General features: G+C 36.9%; 1 protein-coding gene across 3 annotated transcripts in view; it reads right to left on the bottom strand.

Annotated features, from left to right (window-relative positions):
- The window catches only part of AKT3 (AKT serine/threonine kinase 3), a 303338-nt gene that overhangs the window by 61681 nt on the left and 218050 nt on the right, over positions 1–23607 (bottom strand). For all 3 annotated transcript variants that reach the window (XM_047705805.1, XM_047705807.1, XM_047705804.1), the window contains one exon: positions 7898–8020. In XM_047705805.1, coding sequence (XP_047561761.1) covers positions 7898–8020 — 123 coding nt within the window. The remainder of the gene's footprint in view (positions 1–7897; positions 8021–23607) is intronic.

A 23607-nucleotide genomic window follows, 5' to 3' on the forward strand; every position in this document is an offset into this window, starting at 1 on the left:
AAGCTCCAAGAACTAAAACCTAAATAACTTCAAAGCAAACAGCAATCCTTTTTTTTTTTTTTTGCTTAATATATTGTGATCTAAACAATCCCAAAGAGACGAGCGTCTTCTTCTAGATATATACAGATGGTTTTCAACAATTGCTCTTGGGAATCTATTGCTATTATAAAATATTCACTTACAGAAATGTTTTTTGGTGGTGGTTGTAAATCAAACCTAAATCTTATTTTGTAAGGTAAGGCGATATCCTCTTTTGAAGATCTTTGTAATAAAGAAATACCAACCCTTTTAAACATAAAAAGAAAAAGAATATCAAAGTCAAACATTCAACAGTTAATGAAGATATATAGCACAAATATTATAAAACTGGAATCTCTTTGAACCCATTAATTCAAAAACACCAAAGAGAATTTTAAAGATTTAACTGAGTAGCAAGATTATTTGCCTCAAGTGAAAATTATAAAATGTATGAGGGGGGGGGAAGGAGTTTGTGCAAAATCAGTGCAATTAAAAATAGCAACAATAACTGATCTCCTCCCAATCTGAACCCAAACTTATGATTATCATCACACAGAGATACACATGAGGTCTAAGTTGTGACCTTATAGTCTTATACAGACAAGGCTCCTAAGCTTGTTCGGTCATCTAGGTATAACCTAACGGTTCACACAAGAAACACATAGACAAGAAACACGTGAAAAATGTATTAGCAGGAGAAATGACAATTAGCTTATTTAAGGAGTGGGGACTTATTCTCCTTCATGTGATGACATATGACAGCGCTTACCTGAACTCTGAAGTCACTATCAATTTCAAAACAGAACTCCATTATAAGGATATAAACAGATATCAATCATACAAAATGTGATAGTATATTTTGTCACATTATCCAAAGTCTTATACATGAGAAACCAAATATAATTAAGGAAGTCACACTCACGGAAGGAAACATGAGAACAGACCTAAGTCCTTGGGGACAGTACTGGCTGAACTAAATGCTCAGTACACGTCTCGTGTACTGTAGAAACTTCAGTGAAGCAAGTCTGTCCTTTACAGGTCTACAGGAAGGTGAACGAACCCTAAACAGATTTTGAAACTTTCAAAAATAGAAGTTCTTTTATTTTACCTAAATTCAGATTATTGTGCATCTTCTTTATGCTCCTCTGCTAACTGGAACTTAAAAATCAAACCTAATTTGCGCAGATGGCAACAGGTCCTGAGTACTGAAACCAGTCAGAAACATCGAGAAAGAGTCTGTCTACTTCCCTTTCTTCTGATCACCACTCCCTGCTTTGGTCTTTTTTTTCTTCAGGCTTCTGGCTTTCCAGCCTTCTTCCTTCTCTTTCAAAAACACCCTCCTCTTCCCTCTCCCATCTTGCCACACTGAGAAGTATATACCAGAGAGTCTGCTGTTTTGGTTGAATGAAAATATCAATGTCCCGCTCTCTTCATTTTTAAAAATATGCACACTGTTTTAATATATGAATATTATCATATTAAAAACAGAACCAAATTCAATTCTTAAAATGCTGAAAGTTCTTTTAAAAGTATTTAGTAAACCTCTTTTATTAACATAATACATAAATTCTTATGAAAACTTCAAATAAAACATAATAGTATTGAAGAGAATATGAATGTGTTTCTATAGTCCATTTCTTTCCTACTACTCCCGTCTGTGTTGGGAGCATATTCTATTACTCCTCTCTATACGCATTATGTGCATCGGAAATTATTCATGGAAACATGAGAGCATGTACCATTTCTCTACATTTTGACAAGGCTATTTGGAAGCGAATGGAGACAGAAGTTTTTAAAAAACATTGTTTTTTAATACCAAAAAGTGTGTGTATTTTTTAAAAATCCCGATTTGCACCTTGTTCTCTAGCCTCCTATCTCAATTCTAAGATGCCACGGGTTGAGGGACAAGGAACGAACCAAGACTCAGGGTAGGGTTGGAGGAAGGAATGCAGTGAACGTGACCACGGTCCCAGTCTGCCCAGAACGAGGGGGTTTCCCAGGTCGCAGGACTTCAAAGTTCTGGAACTGGGAAGTCCGGGGCAAATCAGAACAGGTTGTCATCCTATTTGTTTTATAAATCAGCTTTTTAAAAAAAAACATTACAATAATAAAGGAAGCAATGAGGTCAGACTAAGGGATGACTGTGAGAGGTGGGGTGAGGTAGCACACTGCCTGGGAGGCAGGTGAGAGCCAAAGGGTCACATAATGGGAGTAAGTCAGAGAACGCTTACGTCAATTCCAGCTTCGCCCTTACTCACTGGGAGACCTTGGGCATGCTGTTGATTTCTGTGTCTCTCAAGTTTGTCTATGAAACAGAGGTAAGTAACAGTAGTATCTGATGTGGTTGCTTTGTGAATTAGAGATACTGAATGCGGAACTTTACACACCATACACATTCAATAAGTGTATGGATCATTTAGTCAACGTGGAGAGTTTAATGGCTGAATTACAAGTTATCACAATGGTGTGTGCTCCTCGAGACAACATGGGAAAGTTCAGAAAAAGAACACTTTGATCAGCTCAGTGACACTGTCAATATGCAATAATTTCTACTGAATAAAACAACAAAACATAAATACTTCGTATTTTTTGAGCCAGTTTTTAAATGGTGTCCACCTTCTCCCATCAATTACTTTTGCTCTCTGGACATCCTGAAATGTCATTTTACCAAGCATGACTGACAAATACAACTTATCCATTAAAAAGTATCAACAGTCGTCAGAGACGTATCACTTTACAGAAAGGATTTCCCCAAACCTAGTCTCGGATAAGGACACATCGGGGCAACCAAACATCCAGTCTTGTTAAAAAATAATAATTCGACACAGATGCATAACCAAGTTTCTGTGGAATATGAAGAACCATCAGCTTCGTGATTAATAAATGTGGAGGTTGTACGGAATCACCTGGAAGTTTTTCGAAGCAGATCAATGGCTTAGAGCGGATCAAAATCACCTGGAAATCACTTCCTCAATGCATTAAACACTAAAGGGGATTTAGTCGAACATTCTGTGCCAAGGAGAAATAAAATAATTACAAATGATCTCTCCTTGGTTCTCTTCCCTCAATCTCACGGCTCCCTAGCTTGCGTGGGCTGCGAAACCCAGAATGCCCCGTGGTGCTGACTGCTCGGGTCCTCTCTGTTTACAAATTCCAAATCCATCTGCTCTTATCTCCAAACCAGTCTTAGTTTCCAAGACTGAGGACAGGCATTATGTTTATGCTCCACGGATGCATCCACAGGCAAAAGCAATGACAAAATCAAATAGGAGGTTTGAGAGAAAAGATTATATATGAAAAACCCAAGTGATGCTTGCTGTTTGTCCAGTTAGAGAGGGTTGCGTTCTAACAGTTCATTCTCTGAGGAGAGAGAAACTATTTACCTATAGCTCACAGAGTTCCCATTCAAAAAAGGCAATGTTTTTCCCCTGCAGAAGCAGACAGCCATTATCTGTTAGAAGGTCTTAATTCAGTGCATATACAAAAAAATGTAGTAGATTGTGACATCTTTTTTCCCTCTGTGCTTTGTGGACGAGAAATCATAGCAAGAAAGTACTCTGCTCCTTCTTGTTCTTGCTGGTGCGTAGCATAAAACTACACTCTAAAAATCCTTGCTGTCTTTAATACAGTGCTTCTCAACACTTCCCAGTACAATGAAAAATGAAATTTGTCGGGCGTGAGCAGCATCGGTGGATGAGCTGCTTGAGGCCAGACCTGGCCGGCCCAGAAGCTCCAAGGCTCGGGTCCTCTGTAACCCATCTGTGGTGCACAGGCTGGGTAGCTTTGCTCGGATGTACACCAGGCTGGCCAAGTACCCTCCCGGGTACTTTTGTACCCTCCCGTAGACACGCATTCTACTATCTAGCTACCGTAGGTATCTCTTAGGTATCATTTTATTTAAATGGCTGGCACTGTGATTAAACAGAGGAATGAAAACTACAGTTCCTAAGGGCTCTGATGGCTGTCGGGGCGGGTATGAACTATCCCCTCCACTCCGTCTTGCGCCCCATTCTGGCACAGTTACACCAAGCCTGATGTGTGGTACCCAGACTGCCTCCGGCCCAAGAACGCGTCAGGAATCTGTCCTCTGCTCACCGCCTTCTCGGGTTTAGGGCCATCAAAGTGCCAACATGTCATATAAGTTGACCTGCAGGACCTTAACAACCCTAAACTTTAGAGAAAGTGTGGAAATACTGAAGGAAAACACTTCTCCACTTATGATGCTGCCTAGGCTGGAGATGGCTGCTACTGCACAATGGGGGGACCCCACTTAGGGGGCCAGGCTGCTTAAGAACTAGACTACACACAAGGAACGCAGCCCAGTAGTACAATGTAATTTTAGAGGGTGAAGGGGTTCTTAATAGCAATGGCTTAAGATTTTTATTGAAGAGAGAATCCAGAGTGACAGGTGAGAAGTGGGAACTGGGCAAGGAGTCCCGAGACTCCGTAGGTAAAGCAAAAAGAACTCAGCTTTTGGTTAGACTACGGGTTTATCTGGGGCACGTGTCGGGCGGTGGATGAAGCCGGGGAAGACTCGCGGCCCATCGTTCTGGGCCCACATGGAGACCCGGAAATTACCTAAATCTATTTGTTGGCTTTCTCATGTTAATAATGTAAAGGGTTACATTAACCACTAAACTCTATAATTAGATAGAAAATAAGATTAGATGAATCACCAATAGAATGTAGCGATTTATATGAGATTTTCTGCCCTTTCTTGCCCTGTTACAAACTCCCGGAGAAACTGAATCTTCAAGAACTCCAGTATCCTTATATGCACCTTTGCATACACCCCTCATTCAGCCTATTCTGTACTTGGATGGTTTGTCTTTGAAAAGAAAGCTTTCACCTGCAAAGTAAGAACTAAGCAGAAAGGAAGATTTCAATATATTTTGCATTGCTGACAGAATCTTAAAAGGGATTTCTTCAAATTTTGATGCTTTCATGAAGAGATACTAGTTTTCCCTAAGTAATCACAAGGGATCTGAGTCCTAAGAGAGAATTTCGTGTTATGGCAAATATTGATAAACTAAGCAAACTTACTTTTAGAAGTGTCACAAAGATCGTAGTAATTTATCTGTTGCCATGAACACCAACTTATTAGGAACTCTGAACTGATAAAATATCTTAAATTAACTTGCACATGAAGTAAGGCTTGCCCTCCCATGATATATGGGGCGTCAGCAAACGGGTACAGATTTTCTTGGGAGGCACAGCTATGACAGGCATCGGATGGGTTTGCATTTGAGTAAACATGAGGTCATTAGTAAGGAGAGGATCAAGACAAATCTGAGCCTGATAAATTAAACTGTGCCTAAATCAGTTCTGACGATGCAGTTTTTGATGTATCTGGTGTAAATGTATTAAAAACATCCAATCTCGTATCTTTAGCAGCTTCATTTGACTCTTAGATTGACAAAGATCTCCCAGAGTTAATCTAATGCATTCCTTCTCCATGAAGATTTCAACTCTAGACAGGGAGAAGGGTGTGTAAGGAGCAGGACACCGGGCCTGGAGCAAGGATTCGTGGTTTCCATAATCTTGCCCATGTCACCAACTCAGTCCTGGACTTCAAGTAAGACACCTGCTAGACTTGCGGGTTTCCGTGACCTCACCTGTCGAGTAAGGAACAACCTGAAATGTCGGCCCACCTACAGGATCTCATTCTATTACGCGTAAGCCTGTGCGCTACGGATACCAGTAACACTTGTATAAATCTGAACGCTTGGCTTTTAACATTACGTGTATTCTTCCTGGTGTGTGTTTGTGTGGCTTCTGTCCTATGTTATATAATTACTTAGACCTGAAGTTAATACTATATTTAATACTATATTAAATACTATATTTTAATAATGAAGTTAAATACTACATTTTAAAAAAGTAAACTTAAGAGAGCAGAGACCACCTCAATGTCTAGTGAAGTCAGAGGATATGCATATGGTAACTACATGGTCTGGTATTCATACGTACCAAAATTCTGCTTAAGAATTTTGGTCTAACTCTAGCATCAGAAAGGACACAGCAATGAAACTCCTATTAAATGCACTTTGATATACCAACATGTCCATTCATCTCGGAAGGAATCATTAACAAAGACTACTGACCAAGATCATCCCCATTATATCATTCCTTAATTGATCCTGGTGATCAAATGGGCATTTTTTTCCTTATTTCTTTAGGTTAATAGTTCTGCTTCCAGCTCAAGCATTTTGAAAGTTACTGAGTCCCTCCAAATGATTCCCACTTCCTTAAATCGAGGAAACACCCCCCTTTTTCCCTAAAACTAGAATCCATAAAAGATAACACTTCAGGCAAGGGGAGAGCAGCCTCAGAGAAGAGCTAACTATTTCTAAGTAAGTCCAGAAATGCAACATAACTTGTAAGTTTCATCATGCCATGGAACTACTTCCTTGAAAAAACATCTAGATTCAAGACATGTAAACATCATCGGATTACTTGGCCACAAAGACCTAAACTACAGGGGCTTAATTCTGTCACATTCCTGGTTATAAAGACTTCAGGTGCACTTTGGCGTTTGGACATCAGCTCATCCCTGATCTGGTGGTTCAGAGTTGCATAGTTCATTTTTCCTAAATAGAGTATTTATAGCTTCTTTTAAACTTGAACGCATAATACATCATACAAACATACATACTATAAATCTCACTGTCTGCATGCAGATAGTACTTTGTGAGAGGGTTACGCCTTAGGGTCATTCACAGCCTAAAGGTACATGACAACAACACCCTGCGAGAACCAGACAAGTGCTTAGTTAACTTAGGAACCACAGGTATTTAAAAGGAGTGAGGCAGGAGCGAGGGGTAACTGTGATTTCTTTTAGGGTATGGAGATATATTTTGTACAGATGGGATTTCATAAAAGATTTCTATTTCTCCAAATCAAATCATACTTTAAGTGAACTAATATTTACTAAATTAAGCAACTCTGTATCAAATCTTAATAAGTCAAGATTACTGTATGCTTTACTTTTTACAAAAGTACGAGAGTCACATTTAGACTGTGTTCAAAACGTGTCACGGTGCACACTTCCTTAATGTGGCTGATCTAAGTCAAAACAGTGTCATGAACTTCACTATGACCTTCTATGAGCTACTCCAGGGCTCAGCAAACTATGGCCCGTGAGCAAAGCTAGCCTACTGCTTATTTTGGTAAATAAAGTTCTAGCTCAAGCATCTACCGTCCTACAGGAGTGAAGCGGAGGAGTTACAGAAGCGCCTATGGGCACCCAAGCCTTTCTGGACCTTACAGAAAGTATGCCAACCCCTGAGCTATTCCGAGGTTCTCGTCAGGAAGGAACTCAGAGAAGTCAAGTCACTACTGTCCAAAAAACAACATGGCGTTTTTTGAAATGGAAAATGAACAAATCAAAAAGGCTGTATTAAAACGCTCCTGGTATTTAAACCCACCACAAAGTGAAGACCAAAATCAAATTAAATACATCCCCCCCACAAGAAATATCTTACATATGATAAAAGTTTCTCCATAACACATCACAGGACGGTAGAATGTAATAATGAAAGTTACTTTAGAATGTCCCTGGCAAAGTCACTTGACTCTGAATTGGATGTTTACCATTGCTTGTAAATTTCCAGAAAAATGAAACTGTCATGGGCAGGTCAGAGCTGTCAAGCAGAAATTACGGTGCACTTCAAAAACTCAGACATGAAGGACCTACGTCCGTATCAGTGAATGGAATTCCTGTCAAATGCAATGAACTACGTTCTTAAACAGACTGCTTTTTTTTTCCCAACTAAATCTGCTTTTCTCCAAACTGTGTAACTTTGTAATTACTTTGTGTTTGTCCCTATAGTCTCTGCAAAAACAAATTTTGATTACTTTTTTTTTTTTTTTTTTTTACCTTGAGATCACGGTACACAATCTTTCCGGAATGTAGATAGTCCAAAGCAGAGACAATTTCTGCACCATAGAAACGTGTGCGGTCCTCGGAGAACACCCGCTCTCTCGACAAATGGAAAAACAGCTGCAGGGTAAACAGCAGGGACAGGATTGTAATAATTACTGATTTAGTGGGGGAAATTAACACAAACATAAAACACCTCTCATCACCATATTGTGATGATAGATAGTGTACTCTCAGCGGACACGGAGCACTCTTACACAGCAGCTGGCTTATCTTCTCCAGGTTTCCAAGGGGAGACTGCGAGCTGTTAAATCAGCGTTTTAATCAATATACCGATCTTGTTTAAGGCATTCTGCTTGCTACCCATTTAACCTTCAGTTACTCGAGGAAAAAAGTATGCGTCATCAGACTGCATTTCCCCTCGCGGTACTGTTGCTTCACTCTTTCAAGGACGAGGCACTGAGACATGATTAAAATAAATGTACACAACAGAGATGTAATATTTCTACTTAATTATTTGATTTGCACTTGATTTCAAAGAAAGGACTGCTGATTTGCCAAAACTGATGGATGGGAGCTTGTTACATTCTACAAGCATCCTGGCTTCCTTGGATCTCTAGAAATGTTTTCAAAGTTTGAATCAAGGTTTTCTACAATGACAAACCATAAGGCTTCAAGTTTTCACTTTAGCGATGGCCAAAAGGACTGAGAAGCTGCCGTTACCTCTCCTTACTTCAGTAATAACCACAACACCAACCTCCCCTCATATAATCATTTAAACCACATGCTCATTCACTTCTCTTCATCACCTACAGGACAGACTCCTCAGTCAACAGACATTTCCTGGGAGCTCACTGCAGCCACACACACAGCTCTCCATTTAGACTAGCTCCTTATTTATGAAACTGCCCATCTCATCTCAGTTCAACACCGCATATGGGGAAGGAGCAGGTTCCCGGCACTAAGAATTGACTTTCAATGTACTGTTTCACTGTATTAAGAAATCTGCCAAGAACAATGAAAGATCTTGATGGTGCTGGGTACACGGCTAGATATCACTGTAGGTATTCAATACACGTCTGTGATTAAAAAAAAGAATCCAGGGGCACCTGGGTGGCTCAGTTGTTAAGCATCTGCCTTTGGCTCAGGTCATGATCCCAGGGTCCTGAGATGGAGCCCCACATCGGGCTCCCTGCTCTACAGGAAGCCTGCTTCTCCCTCTCCCACTCCCTCTGCTTGTGCTCTCTCTCTTGCAAACTAATAAATAAAATTGTAAGAAAAAAAAGTTAAAAAAAAAAAATCCATCAGTGTATCCTGGACTACAAGATCAGAAATTAACTACACCTTCACATGGATTATGGACTCTTGGTGCTCCAACAAATGTCTAAGAATGATGGTTAACGAAGACTTGTTCCTCACACACCAAATCATAATTTAAGCAACATAAAAACAGATTTCTTCTGACATATTTCTTCCTTTTTTCCACCTCCACTGAAGAGTCTATCATTATTTTAAGATCTATTTTATTCATAACCCACTGTCACAATATAGATCAGGAGGGAATATGACTTAACAATTGCAAAAAAAAAAAAAAAAAAAAAAAAGACTGGCTTAACATTAGTTATAGTAAAACTAAAATGCTTGGCAGAGAGTCTCTAAACTCTAATGCTCTCTACTATCTTGTCATATTTTATCAAATCTAAGATGTTCCTGATTGGAACTCCATCATCATTTTAAGTTAATACTAAGAAACAAAAAAAGTCGTCAATTCAAGCTATAATAAACCATCAAATATCAAAGGAATTCTGACTGCAGAAATGGTAAATATGTCTTACAAATGATCCAAGATAGTATGCCAAGAATCAAACCAATATGTACAATTACTCAGGGATATCTCAAAATTTATTCATTTTATATAGGCAGATACATTTTCTTTTAATGTATTACCACCCAAATGAGGATGAGAAGTAGAAAGAAGCATGTATCATCAGTAAAGCCATTCTGAAAAATGTCTGGGTCAAAATAACTTCTGCCATTCTTTATTCAAAATACCACTAGCTTGGATGAAGGAGCCCCTGTGATCTCCGTGTAGATTTGTGGCAATCCTCTAATGGGATGAAAATATTGTTTAGATTTCTAAATTTTTCAAAAATAATGTCAAGTTTACTACTTACTTATCTACTGTATAAAAGATATAGATCCTCCCTAAATCAATATAATACATGCAGGCTTCGAGATCTTTATTTGGACCATATTCTTCAATTTGTCTCCTAGTCAAATTTCTATATAAATATCAGCTTAAAAAATTATGCTTAAGGAGAAGAACTCTATTTCTCAATCTGCTGTCCTCTCATGTCTACCCTTGTTACCTTATAGAACTAATTCTTGCTAAGATTAACCAAGGATCTATCTCTTAATTGCCAAATATAATGATCTATTTATAGTCTGCCCTTCTTCCTGGTCTGGACCTGAGGACGTTGGCTGTTGGCCTCCTCCTTGAACATGTTCCTTGGCTTTGGTGATACATCTCTCTCCTGATTTTCTACCTAAGTCTCTGGTATTCCGTCTCAGTTTCTACCTTGGCTTTGAATCAACTTTCCATTTAGTGAGTGTTAATTATTTTAAAGTCACTGTGTTGGGCACTAGTTAGAGAAAAAGATGGCATACAGATGTAGAGAAATCAAATAAAATAATATAAGACTAAAACACAAGGGGAAAGGGGGAAAGGACATAGATAATTAAAATGAGAGGAATACAAATGAATACAGTTCATGAAAACATGCCATCTTACAATAATCAATGAGAGCAAGATAAAAACATAAAGAGACAATTTAGCATATCCAGAAAGAGCATTGTCACTGAAAGGATTGGGAGATGAGTATCTTCATACACTGGTAGCTGGGGTATAAGCAGAGAGCAACTCTTCACAGGGCAATTGGCAATAGATACTAAGATAATTTTTAAAGTACTATAGTTCCTTCTTTAGAAATTTCCTTTTAAAAAGGGAAATGCAGAAGTCTTTGACAAAAGGATATCCTCTGTAGCAGTATATATGAAGAAAAAATGCAAAAACAGTCTTCATACTATATTGAAAAATTAGATTTTCATCTAATATTGTATCAAAATAAATCCCTGATGTAGTCATAGTTAAATATAAAATATTAAACGAATTAAAATTTTAACTAGAAAACAAGGATTAAATATAAATATAAATTATTAAACGAATTAAAATTTTAACTAGAAAACAAGGATTAAAAAGTTCATGAGACCAGACTTACCCTCTTGCTGTACACAACTGGGCAAAAACACATAAAACAACAACAACAAAATGACAACTGGGAAAAGTATCTAACAGAATTCTCTTTAACTACTGGACAATGGGCAGTACAGGACCAAGATCTTTGTGAAGAGAGAAACAAATGAGTGAACCCTAAAACCAGCTGCCTTCTGTCCGAGGGCACTTTATGGAACATACCAGCAGGAAAGGACTGATCCCAAGCATAACCCAGGTCTCACTGTTGGAGAGTGAAAAGCAGACTTCGCGGAGGATGAGGTAAAGGCATTTGCAGGACAGGATGAGCCCCAGTGAGAAGGAAGCTACACAAAATCCATAGTGGAGTCTGCTGCAGAGTACGAGCAATGCGCGTGTAAGGTTACAGTCTGCGAGAACAAGCAGAGAACAAATGGAGGTCTGCGTGCCCCGTGATTCCCGGAGCTCACTCAGAGCTGAGACACATCCAATTTCTGACCAGTCAGAACCACGTCATCATGGAATAGCCAGGCATTCAGGAGACATTTCAAAAACAGTCAAAGGTAAACCCACAAAAGCTAGCAAATACGGAGAAGACAACAAAATCCAGGCATTTGTGTAAAATTCCAGTGATCTGGTATCCGTCAACAATTACCAGACACAAGGAGATGTAGGAAATATGACCCATAACCAAGAGAAAAATCAGTCTTTAGAAAGACCTTAAGAACAGCAGATGATGGAATTAATAAGACTGACTTTAAAACGGTTCATGAAAAGAAAGAGAAAAGAAAATATAAGTAGAAATAAATGGAACTTCTAGAGACAAAAAATAACAATAAATGCATAAATCTGTGTGTCTCGATGAATCCCGATATGATGAAAACTCATAACCATGCATGAACAACCGGAACAGAAGGCAGAGCACATTCAAATCACAGAAAAACCAGTGACAGAAAACCCTTTAAAAATACTGAGGGGGGAGAAACATTACATACAGAGGAACAAATAGGAGAATAATCCTTGCCTTCTAAGAGGCTAAGGGCCTTCTAAGGGGCAAAAAGGCAACGGAACTATACATCCCAATGGCTAAATGAAAAACAAAAACATTTATCTTAAAATTCTGCATCCAGTGGGAAAATCCATCAAAGAGGAAGCACATGTATGTGAGGAAAATGTTGAGGCCAGGGAAAGAGACAATGGAAGAGGTCAGATGAAGTGATCGCAGACTCGCACGAACTCAAAGTACTTTGCCTCCTCAGCTGGCAGGACAGAAAGGCTTCCTAAGAGATGTGGTGGTGGCCAGGAGTGTCTGGGAGTGCCTCTGTAGCACAAAGGCCAGGGTGGCCAGGCTTGGCTTAAAAGCTAGCCTGGAAAAGATCACTGCCTTTGAGTCAGACCAACCTGAGAAGAACAAGGAAATTATAACCCATTACTGGAGAAAAATCAATGAACAGAAACAGACTCAGAAAGTGACACAGACAGCAGAATAGAAGAATACTGTGATAAAGCAGCTATTAAGATATGGTCTTGAGGTTCAAAAGGTAGAGAGAGAAGCATAACAGGGAAATAAATGGGAAGTATAAGAAAAACAAAGTATTAAATAAAACCCTAAGAGATAAAGTCTGAGATGTCCTAGATGAAAAATGAAAAACTGGATTGAATTATCACCTTGCTAGACCATAGGGGGAAAAAAATGATAACAGACTTGAAGACGCAGGAAACATATCTGAAATTAAAGACAGGAAAACAATAATGGAAATGATGAACCGAGCATTAATAAACTGTAGGACAGTATCCTGCAGGCTAAAAGATGCATAAGTGCACTCTTGGGATAGGACACAAGAAATGAAAGAACAGAAAAAAAAATACTTAACCAAAAAGTTTTCAAATTTGATGAAAACCATAAGCCTACAAATTCACAAAGGCTTAAAAAAAACCCAACAGAAAGAAATGTGAAGAAAATCCTACAAGGCACATCATAATTAAATAGCTGAGAGCAAGTGCTAAAAGGAAAGCATAACAGGACGGGGGAACTCGGTGAGCACATGGAACAAAGAATGAGACCAGACGACTAGTCAGAAACTGTGCAAACCAGAGAAAGAGGAGAGGCATCTTTGTAGTAATTAAATATAGAACTGGCAAACTACAATTTTATACACAGCTAAAATAACTTTCCAAAAATGACGGCAAAATAAAGCCTTTTGGGACATGCAAAAGGTTAGGGAAATCATCAGCAACACTGCACTATAAATGTTCAAGGTAATGCTTCAGGCTGGTGCAAAATGGTACCAGATGAAAAGCTGAGTCTACACAAGGTAAAAAAGAGACCGCAAATCGTAACTTTGTGGGCTAATATATGTTGACTTTTCTTATGTTTTTAATCTCTTTAAAAGACAGTGCTGGTCTAAAACCAAAAAAACAACGCATTGTGGCATTCATAGTACACGTAAAGGTAAAAATGTATTAACAACAGCACAAAACCTTGAAGGGGGAAAATGAAAGTGTGCTGGTGAAAGGGTCCTAGGGTATGTAAGACAGTATAGCCTACCTTGAATATAAAATGATACAAGTTAGGAGTGCCAGGGTGGCTCCAATGGGTGAGTGTCTGACTCCTGTTGTCGGCTCAGGTCACAATCTCAGGGTCATGAGATGGAACCCTGTGTCCACCACCACTCTCAGCGGGGAGTCTGCTTGAAATTCTCTCTCTCTCCCTCCTCCCCTTTCCACACTCAGGCCACTATCTCCCTGTCTCAAAATAAATAAACCTTTAAAATCTTAAAAAAATGTGGTAAGTTAAATATGAGTTTGTATTTAAAAACCAACTCGGGGCGCCTGGGTGGCTCAGTGGGTTAAGCCCCTGCCTTCAGCTCAGGTCACGATCCCAGGCTCCTGGGATTGAGCCCCACATCCGGCTCTCTGCTCAGCCGGAAGCCTGCTTCCTCCTCTCTCTCTCTCTCTGCCTGCCTCTCTGCCTACTTCTGATCTCTGTCAAATAAATAAATAAAATCTTTAAAAAAAATGTTTAAAAAAAAAAAAAAGAGCCAACTCAAAAAATTCTTCCCCCTAGTTTGATAGTGAATTCTACTAAACTCCTAAAAAAGAGGGAATAACAATTTCATGCAAATACTTGCAGAAAACAGGAGGAAATACATCTTAAACATAACATGAGGCTAGTATTACCTTAATATAAAACTAGACAGGGCATTACATGAAATGGTATAGATATTTCCTCATAATCATAGATGTAAGAAGACTTAACAAAACTTGACCAAATCATATCCAACAAAAGATGATAACAATACATCATGACTGGTGATGGTTAATCCCAAGAATGAAAGACTGGATTAACATTTGAAACCAACGTAATCTGCCATATTAACAGACTAAAAAAGGGAAGACCATACGATCACCTCAAATGATGCAAAAGCAGCTTTAAAACAACTCAATGGCCCTTGATACTAAAATCTCCTAACAAACCAGGAACAGGAGAGAACTTCCTCAAGCTGATAAAAGGCATCTAAAAATGTACAGCTAACATCACATTTAATAATGATGGACTGAATCTTTCCCCCTGAGACTGGAAACAAGAATGTTCACTTCTTTCATTGGGCGTGTGGAGTTCCTAGTCAAGTGAAATATGGCGTAGACAGACAGACAAATATATAAATGCCATACTAAGTGGAATAGAAGTTAACTGCCTTTATTCACAGACAGCAAGTCTGTCTACATAGAAATTCCAAAGAAATTTACAAAAAGAAATTATAAAACTTATAAGATTCAAAAGGCTATCGGCTACAACGGGAGTACACAAAAAATCAGTAGTTTCATATGCTGGCAACAAACAACTGGCAATGAAAACACAATAGAAACATGTAAGGAGAGACTGAAAAACGTTATGCAAGACCTATATACGAAAAATCACAAAACTTTTTTTTTTAAAGATTTTATTTATTTATTTGACAGACAGAGATCACAAGTAGGCAGAGAGTCAGGCAGAGAGAGAGAGGGGGGAAGCAGGCTCCCCGCCAAGCAGAGAGCCCGATGCGGGGCTCAATCCTAGGACCCTGAGATCATGACCTGAGCCGAAGGCAGAGGCTTAACCCACTGAGCCACTGAGGCGCCCCTCACAAAATGTTTTACTAGAACTTAGAGAAGACGTAAGTAAACAGATACACTGAGTGCCTGGATTAGAACACTAAGGTTACTGACAGGTCTATTCTCCCCAAACTAATCTATAAGCTCAAAACAATCCCATCACAGTCCCAGCAGACTTTTCGGAAAAGATTAAGAAGAGATTAAGAAGCTGATATTAAACTGATACGGTAATGCATAGGATCTTGAAGGGCCACAACAATTCTGAGAACTAACAGTGCACTTCCTGATGATAAGATATACTTTAAAGCTGTAATAATCAAGTCAGTATGGTATTGGTGTAAGGAAAGACACATCAATTGATTGAATGTACAGGGAGTCCAGAAACAAATATATGGCATCGACTTTCGACAAAGGTGTCAAAGTCCGAGTACAGCCTCTCCAACAAAAGATGCCAGAGAAACAGGATATTCATAAGGGGAAAAAATGAACCTCAATCCTTATCTTACTGTATACATAAAAATCAAATTAAAATGGGTCATAGACCTAAATGTTGTAGGTACAACTATAGAAGTTTCTAAAAGAAAATATCTGTGACTTGGGGTAGACAAAGACTTCTTAAGTAGTAGACCAAAAATATAAAAGCCAGAAAACAGAAGAATTGATAAACTGGGGCTTTAAAATTAAAAGCTACTGTTGTCAAAAAATATCAAGAAAACAGGGTACAGTACAGGAGAAATTATTTGTGATATATTTGGCAAACTACTTATAACTCTTAGAATACAATAAGAAAACAAACCAATTAATAAATAGGCAAAATACTGAGACAGGTCATAAAAACTGTATTTGAACAGCCAAGAAGTGTGTGAAAAGATATTTAGTATCACTAATCATCAGAAATGAAACTTAAAACTATACTACTACATTTCTGTATACGGACTAGAATAACTAAATTAAAAAAACTGACCCCACCAAGTGTTGGTGAGAATGTGGAACCAACAGAATTCCTACGACATCAATACTGGAAAAGTCAAATGACACCACTACTTTAGAAAACAGTGTTGGAATTTTTTAAAAACATAAACACGTGCTTACTATAAACTCGGCGATGATACTGCTCAGTATATACCCAAGAGGAAAGAAAACTGGCTCATGAATGTGCATATCCCCTTTATTATTAGGCAGTAACTGGAATTAATCCAAATGTACACAAAGAGCAGGGTAAATTAACAAGCCTTCCTACGGCCATGCGTGCATCACCTACTCAGCCAGAAATGGAACAAGCTTGGGAAAAATGCAACAAAAATACTGGGCTGAGAAAAAGACACATAGAACAACATATATTGTATGATTCCATTTCAAAGAAATTTCAGAAATGGTAAATGAAATCTTTAGGTCAGAAGGCAGGTCAATGGTTGCCTTGGGCCAGGTGTGGGTTGGGGGATTGGGTGACAGATGACATGGCAGAACTTTTTGAGGCTATAGAAATGGTCAACATCTTTATTATAATGGGAACTCCAAGCACATATACGTTTGTCAAAATTCACGTATATTTCATAATTTTTAAAAATTCACCTCTATTTAAAGTGGGCACATTTTATTATATGTAGATTATACCTAAGCCAAGTTGACTAAGTAATGGAAACAATCTAAATGTTCAAAAATTTGGTCAGGATTTAATAAATTAGCATGTATCTACATAATTAATTACCAGACAATGAGTATTTTATAACACTGAATAAAATGGAAACTGTGTACAGTATACAAACAGGAAAATATATTAATGCGGTAACAGCAATTATTGCTAGATGGTGAGATTTAGAGTGGTTTACATCTTGTTTTATACCTTGAAAATTACTTGTAATTATTTGTTTAATATTAATTCCCCAAAACACTAAGATTTTCTTAAATACAGAGACCATCTGTCTTATTCACATCGTAGATCAAGTACACAGCACAGTAACGAGCCTGTAGCAACAAGGAGTCAATAAATTTTTCAACTGAATTGAAATAACTTTTTGGCTTTTTGATGTTCTGCAATGAATGTGCAGTTGTTACATTTATAATAGGAGAAAACCTTACAAAGCTGTCACATATGTGCACTGTTAACCCTTGTGACAAATTTAATGCTCTATTAATTTGGTTTTCTTGGCAGAGGCACAAGGAAAAGAGAAAGACTACACAAGTACCTAGAGCTTGGCATCCTCAGCACCAGACCTCGTATTCCGTGTTATGTGCTTTTGTAAGTATGTCAAGAATGAAGGGAAATTCAAAAATACTTTTCAAGTAATTATTTTTAGGGAAAATAAGGCTTATACTTTTGAAGATAAAGTATTTTCATTAGAAGCAAAATAAAATCATATAAAATACCTGAATATCATTTTGTTCAAAAACAGTAGTGAGTTATTTGCAACTCAAGCATGTTTAGAAATTTAAGTTCCTTTAAGGGAAAGACTCCATGTTTTTTGGTTGGTTGTACTTAGTCCTACTGTAGGAAGACACTAATGTGAATAGATTATCTTAACCTACTAAATAAACAAGTCTGTATTTCATCACGAAACCCATGTTTATTTTGAAAACGGACTTATCTATTTTGAAAAAGTTATATTCTTTATTTTAACCGAAGAGTAATTGACATACAAAGTCCTACTAGTTTCAGGAGTACGTCATAGTGATAGTGACTCAATATTTTTATATAGAATAAAATGATCCTCACAATAATTCTAGCTATGATCTGTCACCACATGCCATATATGCCCTATGCTGTACATCACATCCCCATGATTTATTTATTTTATAACAAAGTTTGTATCTTAGTCCTCTTCATCTATTTTTCCTGCTCTCCTCCCTCTGGTAAGCAACAGTTTATTTCCTGTATTTATAAATCTGTTTCTGTTTTGTTTGTTCACTTGCTTTGTTTTTTAGATTCTACATCGAAGTAGAATCTATAGCTTATCTATCTTTCTCTGTCTGAATCATTTCATTTAGCACAATGCCCTCCTGGCCCATCCATGTTGTTGTGAATGGCAAGAGTTTGTTCTTTTTTATGGCTGAGTACTATTCCATTGTATATGCAAGTGTTTGTGTAGATATGCATATATATACAGTTATAAAAGTAAAAGTAACATATATCCTAAATATGATATAAATGTAATATAATATATAACATTAATTATATATATAATATATAATATATATCACATCTTCTTTATCCATTCATCTATCAGTAGACACTTAGGTTGCTTTCTCAAATATCCTGGCTATCATAAACAATGCTGCAATGAGAGGAGAGATGCGTTTCTCTTTTCAAAATAGTGTTTTCATTTTCTCTGAGTAAATATCCAGAAGTGGAATTTGCTAGATCATATGATAGTTCTATTTTTATTTTTTGAGAAACTTCCATACTGTTCCCCATGGTGGCTGCACCAGTTTGAATTCCCAACAACACTATACAAGGGTTCCCTTCTCTCTACATTGTCGCCAACACTTAGGATTTTTTTGTGTTTTTTGTTAACAGCCAATCCAATGGGTGTGAAGTGATATCCCATCATCACTGTGAGTTGCATTTTCTGATGATGAGTCATGTTGAGCATTTTTTCATGTGTCTGATGGCCAGTTGCATGTTGTCTTTGGAAAAACATCTATTCAAGTCCTCTGCCCATTTTTTAATGGAGTTGGGTATTTTTATATTAAATTGTATAAGTTTTTAATATATTTTGGATATTAATGCCTGATCATATGTATTATTTACAAATATCTTCTTCCATTCAGTAAAGTGCCTTTCATTTAATTGATGGTTTTCTTCACTGCGCAAAAGTTTAGTATTTAATGCAAGTAACTTTTCAAAAAGCAAAAAAATCTGGAAATTAAAAATTTCCTAAGAATTATCACTGCAATCTAAGATTTTAAACTCATTTTTCTTCTTGTATATACCACTTGTACAACTTTCAGTCATTCCTTGGTAATGGTAGAAAACAAAAAAAGGTTAACTAGAGAGTAACAAAATATGCTCATTTTCAATGATGACATTTGTTATCACAACATCCACTGAGCTTAAAATCTGAATATTCTGAAGACAACTAATTAGTTAAAGCAACAAGACATGTCTGCACCATGTGTGGATCAACACATCCCCTGGGTTTGTAGAAAGACTTAAGATTAAAAGAATGCCTCTGGCTCCCCCACAGAGAAACTAATCAATGACAGTGTCTTAGTCTGTTCAGGCTGCTCTATAACAAACACCCAAGATTGGGGGCAGCTTATACACAATAGAACTTTACTCCTCACAGTTCTGGGAAGTCCAAGATCAAGGCACTGGCAGACTGGGTGTCAGGTGAGAGCTTCCCTCCTAGTTCACCAATGGCTGTCTTTTTGCTGTATCCCCATGTGGTGGAAGGGCGAGTAAACTCTTTGGGGTCGCTCTTTTAAGGGGACTAATCCCTCCCACAAGGGCTCCATCCTCATGACTCATCACCTCCCAAAGACCCTGCCCTCCTGGTACCATCACACTGGGGATCAGGTTTCAACACTGGAGTCTTGTGGTGAGGGGGCACAAATATTCAGTCCATAGCAAATACTACACAACTGGAACAGTATTAAATACATCATGAAATAAACACTTGAATACTTAATTTTATAGGCTCGAATGAAAGTATTCTTACATTTAACAGGCAAGTCTTCATTGAATTATCTCCCAGAAAATGTTTATCCTTTTTACAAGCTAAGCTCACAGTTTGCATTTATTTCACACCGGAACATTAATGCAAAGTAATCAATGTTTGCATTTAATTTTTAAGTAAGGTTCTTTCAAAAATGATTATGATATAGATGTTTAAGTAGAAAAATGCCGTGTTTAATAATATAGTTCAATATATATTTCTTGAACTACAAATTAACCCTTTAGAATACCACAGAAGAACTGACAGAGATCTAAGGTCAGAGTTGCTGGAGGCTGAAACTGTGTTAGGTATAAATTATCAGCTAAATGCCTCAAGCCCTATTCGTCTGCTTCTTGGCCCCTTCCTACAAGTCTGAAAATGTAAAAAGAATTCTAGATCACCAACTAGGTGACCGGTATTTCTCTGAAAGCATAGCCTGTACACAGGCAATTTTTTAAAAAAGTAATGCAAGACAAGTTATAATTTTCTGTGATTAAAAGCCTGGAAATACTTAATGATGTGAAAAGACAAAAAATATCTTCCTTTAATCATTTTAAATTTCCAATCCATTATTATAATTAAAATAATTCTTCATTTGGAAAATAAAACATACTTTTAAAAAAGTAAAATTTCTCCAGGTAATTGTTTTAAAATATTTATATTTATTAGGACATATGTGATATATCTGGGCTATATTCAATACCAATACAAGAAAAATAATACACACTGTCATTCTGGAGCATTAAGAACAGTACATTCTAACAGCAATCATAAAAGCTACATAATGTTATCTCCATATTACAGATGATTAAATATAATAAGTGATTAAACATAAGTGATTATTCCCATTACTATCAGAATAGGCAGAATAGGTTTTAAAGATTTATTTATATATTTATTTATTTGAGAGAAAGAGAGAGAGAGTGGGGCTGGGGGAGGATGGGTAGAGGGAGAGAATCCTAAACAGACGCCCCGCTGAGCGCAGAGTCCCAGTGGGGCTCCATCCCAGGACCCTGAGATCATGACCTCAGTGGAAACCAAAAGTCAATGCTTAACTGACTGAGCCCCGCAGGTGCGCCACAGCAGGAACCATTTTTGTGTACTGCTACTTGTTGGGCACTGTACCAAGTGACTTATAGGCATAATCTGCAAAACATCCTTATAAAATAGAATTACTATCTGCATCACAGAAACGAGAAAACTAAGGCTTGGAGATGTTATAAAATTTGCCCAGCATCACATAGCTATTCAGTGGTAAAGCTGAGATTCAAACAGAGGTTGTCTGTCTCTAAGGCCTATCATCTATTTATCATACTAAAACTACAATTTCTATTAATGTGAGATGATAAATGTATAAATTATTCCATTAAGAAGAACTGAACATAAGAAATAATAAAAATAAACAAATAAATAAATAGAAGAAATGTCTGTAATTCTCCTTAATAGCATAATATGAACTGCGTAAGAGAAAGAACTTATTAGCCTAGACGAAAATAGGAATGCAACCCATGTCTGGTGAGGGATCAGTGCGCCGAGAGCTGGGAGCTACAAATAGTCTCTCTCCAGGGCCTCTGAGCCTGTAGCCGCTTCCCCATACTTTTTGCTACTAAGTCTCAAACTAAGCACTATGTCCTCAAACAGGTAACCCAATTTAGAGTAAGTAGGTTCTCCATTTTTTTCTCTCTCATACTATAGTATTCTGTTCACGATTATGATATTTATTGGGTTTATTTTCTAATATGACTGTTTATTCACCCCAGTGCACCCTAAGACCAGAACCCAGTAAACACTGAGTAGACATTTCTGAAAGATAAACAAACCTTATTTGGAAAACACACATCTTTAAATAGTCCATTGGTCAAAAAAAAAGGACATGAGAAATCAGTAAATTTGGGAAAAGAATACATACAACAGATATAAAAAAATGTAAAAACATACATAACATTAAAATATGCTATATTCATATGTAAATACAACAAAAAATTGGTTCCTATAGGTAAGTTTATATATTAAATACTTCTATTAGAAAAGAAAAAAAAGGTTTAAATAAATGCTTTAAGTTTTCACATTATGAAGCAAGGGTAAGAAAAGCAAATTAAATCCAAAGTCACCAAAAGAAAGGAAATAATAAAGGTAAGAGTAAAATCCAATGAAATAGGCAACTCCAAAATACTAGAAGAAAAACAACAGAACCTAACGCTGAGAATATCCATAAAAATTATTAACCTTTAGGAAGAATGATCAGAAATAAAAAGAGAGAAGACACAAATTGCAATAGTAAAAGAGAGATGTTAACCACTGCTCCCTACAGACACTAATGCAATAACAAGAGATTATTAACAATATTAAGCAAATACACTTAAAATTTTAGATGAACAAATTCTTGGAAACACATAAACTACCAAAGCTTACTCAAGAAAAAAAAAAAAAAAGGCATGGGTGTGTGTATATATATATATATATATATACACATATATACACACACATACATACATATACATTTTAAAATTAATTAATTATTTTTTTCCAGTTCATTGTAAAAACCTTCCTACAAAGAAAACTCTTGGTCCAAAAATTTCACTGGTGAAATCTACCAGAAAACAGAAAAGGAAGCAGTGCTTCCCAACTCATTTCAAGAGGCAAACATTACCCTGAGTTCAAACCCAGAGACATTACTTGGGGTAGGGAAGAGGAGGGACCTAAAGACTATTACAAAGAAACAAATATTTAAAATTCTTAATAAAATTTTAGCAAAATGGATTCAAGAACACATCGAGAGGGTAATATATCATAACCAAGTTGGTTTATTTAAGAAAGGCAAAATTGGTTTAACATTAAAAAAAAATCAAACAACAAAATTCAAGTATTAGCAGAATAAAGAAGAAACAAAAATGCATGAGATTAGAAAGAAGTAAAATTGTGTCTGTCCTCACCTGATATGATCATCTATACAGAGAATCTCAACACATTTACAAAAAAAAATTTTAGCAAGAATGTAAGGGTAATAAGTATTAATTGCATTTCTATATATTATCAACCAACAATTCAAATTGGAAAGACCAATCACCTAAAATAACATCAAAAACATAAAATAGTTCAGGATAAATTTAGCAAGAAATGTTCAAGACCTGTACCTTAAAAACTACATAATATTGTTGAAAAAATTAGAGAAAATCTAAATAATCAGAAAGATATACCATGCTCATGGATCAGAACACATTATTGTTAATATGTCAATTCTCTCTAAATTGATCAACAGATTTAAGACAAGCCCAGCTGAAATGCAGGAGATCTTTATGTACAAATCAATAAGCTTATTCTATAATTTACATGGAAATACTAAGGAAATAAGGTTGTGAAAACAATTTTTTTAAAAGAAGAGCAAAAGTGGAAGACCCAAATGCCCAATTTTAACACTTACTCTAATGTAAATGTTGAAGACAGTGTGGCAGGCATAAGAATGGACAGAAGCAGATTAACGCAACAAAAGAGAGGGTTCAGATATCCACCCACATGTATATGGTCAACTGATTTTTGACGGAAGTATCAGGGTAATTTAATGGGAAACAGACTGTATTTTCAACAAATATGCTGGAACAATTAGACATCCAAAAGCAAAAAAAAAAAAAAAAAAAAAAAAAAAAAGAAGAAGAATTTTGACTCATATAGCACCATATACAAAGATTAACTTGAAATGGATCATAGAC

Source organism: Lutra lutra, chromosome 15 (assembly GCF_902655055.1).
Source record: "Lutra lutra chromosome 15, mLutLut1.2, whole genome shotgun sequence".
Lineage (NCBI taxonomy): Eukaryota > Metazoa > Chordata > Mammalia > Carnivora > Mustelidae > Lutra > Lutra lutra.